Below are 8,184 nucleotides of genomic sequence, written 5' to 3' on the forward strand. Positions count from 1 at the left end.
TACTTGTGTTAGTAGAGCGTTTTCCTTTTTTTTTTTTTTCTTAAGGTAATCGTACTTTTCGCAAAATGCTGTACTGCAATTGGACTGGAGGCTATAAGTGGTCCACCGCCCTGGCTCTCAGGTAAGTTTTGTTCATCTGAAAATGCCATTGGGTTTCTTGGGATCCGTGGAATCTTCCCGATATCAAAGCCAGCCAAGCTCATCCTTCACTCAGACCTACGTGAGATAGACTCTAGGAAAGGTAGCTGTGGGCGTTTGGACGATTATGCCAGGACCTTTCTGGAACTTCTTTTTCCTGTTCTTTTTTTTTTTTCCCCCAAAGATTTGTGCTGTTGGGCATATGTGTTCGCCAGAGAGACTCCCCTCTCCTCTTGGGATTTTAGGCATACACGCACACACCCAGCGTGAGTTTTATGCTGTCAGGTCCAGGACTCGAACCACAGTCAGACTGTTTGGGAGTCCAGCGATGTAACTGCTATACCATCTGCTGGTCCCTCTTTCTGAGATTTCACGGTCAGCAAGTTAGCTGTCTTCCGAAAAGGCCTGCACACCCCAGAGATGACTTGAGTCATTGTTACAGACCCTATAGCAAAAACTCTCCAAAAAAAAAAAGAAAAGAAAGAGAGGTCTACAGCATGACACAGGGCAGGATTTCTCAGTCTTTTGCCATTTGGAGCCAAATAAATCTTTGTCATGGGGCTGTCCTGTGCAGAGTAGCGTGTTGGACAGTATCCCTGGCCTCTACCTATGAGAGTGTCCCTGGCCTCTACCTGTGAGTCCTCAGAGCAGCTCCCTCCCCAACCCGCAAGGCGTGACAGTGTTTCCAGACATTGCGACATGTCCTTTGGGAAGATAATTGCCTCTTGTTGAGAACCACTGTGTTAAGGTTTTGGCTGATTAAGGAAAGGATCTTGTTTGGCCAGAAGGTGTAACTAGAAAGTAAAGGAGTTCAAGGTAGAAAATTAGATATAACAAAAATAGGATGTAATAACTAGTCAGTCTTTGTCTGCAATTGTCGAAAGTAAAACACGACGTGTAAAACAAATTTTAGAATAAGTTTGGGTTTACAGAAAAGTTGCAGAGAGAGTGGCGAATCACTGTGTGCCCTGACCCAGTTTTTCTTACATAGTTAACATTTCCATCACCATGGTGCATTTAACAGTTCACTTTTGAAAATGAAGAATAGTTTTCTGAGCCAGCTGGTGGCATGGTGGTGAGGCAGCTGGATTCCACATGGCTGACTTTGCGATTTGAGTCCCAGACCCGAGGCCTGAAAAATACACCGGATGCATATGTGCGTGAGCCCAGAATCCTAGAGGAGACTAGAGAAGCAATTGAGTGCCCATCCCCACTGGGTGTGATTTTCCTCTCCCTTTCTGTCTCTCTAGTGAGTACACACACCTTGTAGCAGAAACTTTAAAAAAGAAAAGCAAAAAGGAGTAAATTTCTTCTCAGAGCCCAGCACGATTTCCTTCAGCCTGTAAATGAGATGGTATTGAGGGTTTTCTTCACAGTGCTCTGGTGGGGGGGGAGGCTGCAGGCCATAAGGGTTGGCTGCCCGGTAGAACCTGCTGGGACTGTTCTCTGCTTTTTACCTTACATATGTGTTAAAGTTTTCCATAGTAAATATCATCGCAGCGTTTTTAGATGTTAACATTTGAAGGAACTTTAAAAGTCATTGATTCCTGGGACCAGCAGTTGGCGTAATGGCTATGTTGCTGGACTCCCATGTAGTCGACCGCGGTTCGAGTCCCGGACCCGGTGGCTTAAACTCACGCCAGGCGCGTGTGAATGCGTGCCCAAGATCCCGAGAGGAGAATGGAGGAGAAGGGATTGTGGCGTGGCCATCCCCCTGGGGGGTGATTTCTCGCTTTCTGTCTCTCTGTCTCTGTCTTTCTGGGGAGCACACCTATAGTGAAAACCTCTCCAAAAAAAAAAAGTCATTGATTCCTGACACTTAAGTGTTCAGAGAAAAGGAATAACTGAAAAAGTAGATGTCTTTTTTTCTTTTCTTTCTTTCTTTCTTTTTTTTTGAGACATTTTTGCTATAGGGAGCGTGAGACAGAAAGTGAGAAATCTCCCCCCCTAAGGGGATGGCCACACCGCAATCCCTTCTCCTCCATTGTCCTCTCGGGATCTTGGGCACGCATGCACACGGCCCTATGTGAGTTTAAGCCACCGAGTCCAGAACTTGAACCGTGGTCGACTGCATGGGAGTCCCGCGACATAGCCATTATGCTAACTGCTGGTCCTAAAAGTAGATGTCTTGATCTAGGTCAGCTGGCTGTGTTGAGTTATCGCACGCACCTGACTCCCCATGTTACCGCAGGATTTTTTTGTGTGTTTTTGGGGGGATTTTTTTTAGAAACTTTTTGCTATAGGGCACTTGTGCTTGCTGGAGAGACAAAGACAGATAGAAAGCAAGAAATTACTCCCTGGGGGGGATGGCCACACTGCAGTCCCTTCTCCTCCATTCTCCTCTTGGGATTTTGGGCACACACAAACCAGTTTTAAGCCACTTGGTCCGGAACTCGAACCGTAGTCAACTACATGGAAGTCCACCAATGTAACCATTACGCCATCTGCTGGTCCTGGTTTTTGAGGTTTGTTTATTTAGTGCTTCCATGAGAGAGACAGAGATGAGTACGCCCAAGGTCCCTGTGCACGATCCATCCCCAGTGTCAGCACCTGGATCACGGTCACACAAGCTTCAGCCACACTCAGGTTCCCGAGGATGCAGAGTGACGGTCTTTCCCCATGTAGACATAGTCGTGCCACTGCGAGGTCCCTAAAAATTACACGCTTACTTTTGACGTTTCAGCAGTCTTCTTCCCGTTGGTTATTTGGTTTTGTAAACTTGTAACATAGTTGTTAGTGTTGTAATGAAAGATTATGATCATTTGAGCCGGTTACACCAACGTGAGTTAGCACAGTTGTTCCACACACCTGGCTGCAGCTGGGGTGGAGACAGTGTTAAGGACCCCCATCCGGTTTGCTGTTGCAGCATCACCCTCGGTGGGTTTGGAGCCGACCGCTTCTACCTGGGCCAGTGGCGAGAAGGCCTCGGCAAGCTCTTCAGCTTCGGCGGCCTGGGGATATGGACGCTCATCGACGTCTTGCTGATTGGAGTGGGCTACGTGGGACCAGCAGACGGCTCGTTGTACATTTAGCTGTCACTATGCTTCAGAAAGGAGCACTGTTTAGACAAAGCCCTTTGCCTGTAGGAGTTCCTGTGGTATGAGTGATGTATTCATGTTTTAATGTACAGCATCTGTACTTTGCTCGCCTTGATGAAGGTAAAAATAAAGAAATGGAAACGGAACACGCGGTTATTTCATTGTTTTTAGTTGCCTGAAATATATTTTTTTCCGTGAAAAAATGTAAACTTAACTCACCCAGAAAAACAGATCTGGCAGTGATTGGAAATGTGTTTCATTCCTCTGACCCGGTTTCGTATTGCTTCAGTCAAACGGTATCACTTGTATGTTTGCAAAGCCTTTCAGCTCTGATCGCAGGACATGGGAAGAACATGTATCCCGTCGGCTCAGTAACGTCACCTGCCTACATGCGCTTGTCTGTACGTTTCCCAGTGTGCTATCTGTGGAGTCCGGTCTTCCTGTGTCACTGACGTAAACTGCAGAGCTCTGTGTGTAGTTGTCACAGTGGGAAATCTGTTTGTAATACAAAAAGTCACAGGAGTATTGGAAAACTAATAAAATTACAAGTTACTTTAAGAAATATTATAAACCCGTTTTCTGTATGTTTTGTATATTAAAGCTGAATCGTAAAATAGCAACATTTGCCTTTATTATCAGGAAGGGAATTGTTGGGCCAGGAACTAGTGGTGTAGAGGTCAAGTCGCTCCACAGTGAGACCCAGTGACTTGAGAATCATGCCAGGTGTATGCACACATGTGTATATGCATGTGCAAATTCCCAAGGGGAGACTGGAGAAGGGATTGCAGCATGGTCGTCCACCCAGAGGGTGATTTCTCACTCGCTCCCCCACTCTGTCCCTGTCTTTGGTGAGCGTACACACTATAGGAAAAAGCATGTAAAAAATAAAACGGAGGTACCAGCAGTAGGTGTAATGGCTATGTCGCTGGACTCCCATGTAGTTGACCACGGTTCGAGTCCTGGACCCAGTGGCTTAAACTCATCCCGGGCGCGTGTGTGTGCGCGTGTGAGCCCAAGATCCCAAGAAGAGAATGGAGGAGAAGGGATTGCAGTGTGGCCATCCCCCCTGGGGGGTGATTTCTCACTTTTTGTCTCTCTGTCTCTTGTCTTTCTGGTGAGTACACGCACCCTAAACCTCTCCAAAAAATAAATAAAAAGGGAAATGTTTATTTTTCTCAGGGTATTTACTCCATTTTAACAAATGCATTCATTATTGGCTGCTTTATTGACACAGTGGAAGTGTTAGAAAATGTGTTTATATGTGAAAGATGTTTTCGAGTCTTCTTTTTTAATTTGCCAGAGGGTATACACACAAGCCACAGAGAGAGACAGGGAAGTGAGAAAGTAATCCCCATGCAGGATGGCCAGGCTGCCATCTTCCCCTCCACCTTCCCTCCTGGGCTTTTGGGCATGCACACACACATCCCTGCTATTTCTTACCAGGTCTGGAACTCAACTGTGTGTTGGTCATGGATCCAGCCACCTTATTCTTTATAGAGCTATTGAAGACTCTTTGTTGGAAAGGAAAACAATTATTAATTCAAAAGGTTGCTTTTGAAATATTTTTAGATTCTTAGTATTTTCTATTTAAATGTGGGTGAGTACTCCTATTAAAGTGTCTATTGGTGTTAATAATCACAATTGTTAACCAATATATCAGAATTAGAAGCTATAAAATGTTAGGTTGTCAGAAAAGTCAAGACATGTTTTTCTGTTCTATGCAAAAATGCATCATGACTTTTCTGATAATCAGGGAATATCTCCATGCATCTCATGGGACAAACCATATTTTCTTCACCAGATTATTAATTACAGTTTACCTGAAAGAATTTAAATCACCTTATGGTAAATTGGAATTTAAAAAAGGACTTTGGGCTGGTCCTTTAGCACAGCAGGTAAGGGAGCTTGGTCCCACATGGCTGACCACAGTTCAAATCCTGACTCCAGTAGCTTTCAAAACACACTGTTGGGATCAGCAGTTAGTGTAATGGCTATGTCACTGGACTCCCATGTAGTCGACCATGGTTCGAGTCCCAGACCCAATTGCTTAAACTCCAGCCAGGTGTGTGTGCTTGCATGCCCAAGATCTCGAGAGGAGAATGGAGGAGAAGGGATTGCTGCATGGCCATCCCCCCTGGGGAGTGATTTCTTGCTTTGCACCCTATACCAAGAAAATACCTCTCCAAAAAAAGAAAAACGCTGTTGTGTATGCATATGTGTTTTTTGTTTGTTTTTTGAGAGTTTATTTTTTTGCTATCGGGCGCGCACACTCGCCAGAAAGAGGGACAGAAAGTGAGAAATCACCCCCAGTGGGGATGGCCAAGCCGCAATTCCTTCTCCATTCTCCTCTCAGGATCTTGGGCGCACACGCACCCGGCGTGAGTTTATGCCACTGGGTCTGGGACTCGAACCATTGTCAACTACATGGGAGTCCAGCGACATAGCCCTTACACCAACTGCTGGTCCCTTGCATATATGTTCTAAATCCTGACAGGATGGAGAAATGGAAGGAAAAGGATTTGCAGTGTGATCATGCCCTGTTAGGTAGTGCTTTCTCCCCTGCCTCCCCCCACTTTCCCCCCTCCCCACATACACAAGTGTATTCACGTTCAGGGGGTGGGGTTGGGGTCAGGATCCACAGCGCTGAATCTTGTAGATTAGGTATTTCAATATGCTCAGGTCACAGTTCCGGTTCTGGCCAGTAGGTGGCGCATCCCCATTACACTTTCTGTCCCGTTCTACTTCTAGAAATAGCCAGTGCGGTTTGTTTTTTCTAGGAATCTGTCACAGCATGGGCAGTGCTCCAGCATGAGCGTAGCCCGGTTTATGTGGACTTTTCTGTCTGAGGGCAGACATACTTTCTTATCCATGAGACTCTTGGCTGAACAGGTATTTTTTTTTTAAACCAGAGAACCCTTTCCCTCAAGAAGCAACCTCTTGGCTAAATAGAAGTTTCTCCACAGTCTCCTTGTTTAACTCTCTGTTGACAAGGCATGGTTCATAGCAAGGACTTGGAGCTGGCAGCTTCTGAGACGGGGTAGACAGCATGATATTTTGGGGAGCAGAAGATGGTGCAGTGGTTAGGTCACTGGATTCCTACGCAGTCAACCGTGGTTCAAGTCCCAGACCTGGCAGCTTAAACGTCATGCTGGGCGCGTGCGCATGTGTGCATGTGTGCATGCCTAAAATCCCGACAGGAGAATGGAAATGGAAGAGAAGGGGTTTCAGCATAGCCATTTCCCCTGAGAGCTGATTTCTCTCTCTCTCTCTCTCTCTCTCTCTCTCTCTCTCTCTCTCTCTCTCTGTCTCTCCAATGGGCACACGTCCCTATAGCACAAATCTCTCCTTTTAATTTTTTTCTTTTTTTAATTTATTATTATAATCTTGTTTATAGTACATTGACTCACATATAACTTTACAGTATATTACATTTCTTTTTCCAGAAGGAATACCATGCATGTCAGTAAATAACAAAGACATTAAAATCCCCAGCAAATCTCTCTGAAAAAACTATATATATATATACACACACACACACATATATATATAGCAGAAAACAGCAAATTTCAAATACAGTTTGAATAAATTCATGAATGATGAATTCAGGCATGGCTCCTAAAAAACTGCAGAGTAAAATTACACTTTCAAAGGGCACTAGGAGGACCAGCAGTTGGCATAATGGCTTTGTTGCTGGACTCCCACGTAGTCGACTGCAGTTCGAGTCCCAGACCCGGTGGCTTAAACTCACGCTGGGCGCATGTGCGTGTGTGCCCAAGATCCCGAAAGGAGAATGGAGGAGAAGGGATTTCAGAGTGGCCATTCCCCTGGGGGGGGTGATTTCTCACTTTGTCTCTCTGTCTCTTTCTTTCTGGCGAGAGCACACACCCTATAGCAAAAAAACCTGTCCAAAAAAAAAAGGGGCACCAGGGAAATCTGTTGTAGCAAATCTTTATGTCCTCTTCAGAGCAGCAAAATGCCATGTGTAGGTCTGCCCTTCACGCTCTGTTCCTGTGTCGTCCTATTCCTTTTGGAGTGCTATAACAAAAAAGGTAACTTATAAAATAAATTTATTTTTCACAGTTCTAGTGGTCAGGAAGTCTAAGATCAAAGATTTGGTGTCTGTTGGGGGCTAGCTTTTTTTTTTAAAAAAAAGGAATTTAAATTAAAACATAAATAAATAAAAAGGGACTAGCAGTTGGCATAATGGCTATGTCGCTGGACTCCCACGTAGTCGACTGCAGTTCGAGTCCCCGACCCGGTGGCTTAAACCCCCGCTGGGCGCATGTGCGTGTGTGCCCAAGATCCCGAGAGGAGAATGGAGGAGAAGGGATTGTGGTGTGGCCGTGGCCGTCCCCTTTGGGGGGTGATTTCTCGCTTTCTGTCTCTCTATCTCTGTCTGTCTGGTGAGCAAACATGCCATACAGCAAAAACCTCTCCAAAAAAAAAAAATTATTTTTGAAGATTAATTTTATACACCCTGTCAGTGTTCACCACCTCAGCTTGTAAAATGAATTTTCCCAGTATGACTATACTGCACAGCAGTCCAGTCAAAGGTATCACACACGTTATCAACAGACAGTCCATCTCTGTGTCCCTTAAGTCTCCTGCCTCTCTGTTTTTCTCTTTGCCAGCTTTCTCACAAACACACTGCCCCTTCTCACTGTTCCTCAGGTGGTGGAGGCAGGGGGGATCTCTGGGGCCTCGTATAAGGGTACTCATCTCGTTCATGAGGACTCTGCCCCTCGTGGCCTAAGGCCTCATCTAGTACTGTCACCTTGGGGGTTAGGATTTCAACTTGTGTCTTCCCCTCCCCCAGGAATTTATGGGGGGACTCAAACATTCAGACCAGAATACCTGTGCTAGGAGCTCTCATGGGGGTGGGGGGTATTAGATAAGACCGCGATTACACGGATCGGGAACTGTATCAGTTCCCCTCTTTATCGTTTTCTAGGTCTTCTGGATTTATCACAGCGACATGCCAGCTGTCATTTCATCTTAAGAACCTAAG

At 45.5% G+C, this 8,184-nt stretch overlaps 1 protein-coding gene across 1 annotated transcript in view; it reads left to right on the plus strand.

Annotated features, from left to right (window-relative positions):
- Window positions 1-3,322, plus strand: part of TM2D3 (TM2 domain containing 3) — a 12,908-nt gene extending 9,586 nt beyond the window's left edge. The window contains exons 4-5 of the mRNA XM_006162740.3: window positions 46-121; window positions 3,005-3,322. Coding sequence (XP_006162802.1) covers window positions 46-121; window positions 3,005-3,170 — 242 coding nt within the window. The 3' untranslated portion in view covers window positions 3,171-3,322. The remainder of the gene's footprint in view (window positions 1-45; window positions 122-3,004) is intronic.
- Window positions 3,323-8,184: the final 4,862 nt, after the last annotated feature.

Source organism: Tupaia chinensis, unplaced genomic scaffold (genome assembly GCF_000334495.1).
Source record: "Tupaia chinensis unplaced genomic scaffold, TupChi_1.0 Scaffold140464_1, whole genome shotgun sequence".
In the NCBI taxonomy this organism is placed as follows: Eukaryota; Metazoa; Chordata; class Mammalia; order Scandentia; family Tupaiidae; genus Tupaia; species Tupaia belangeri.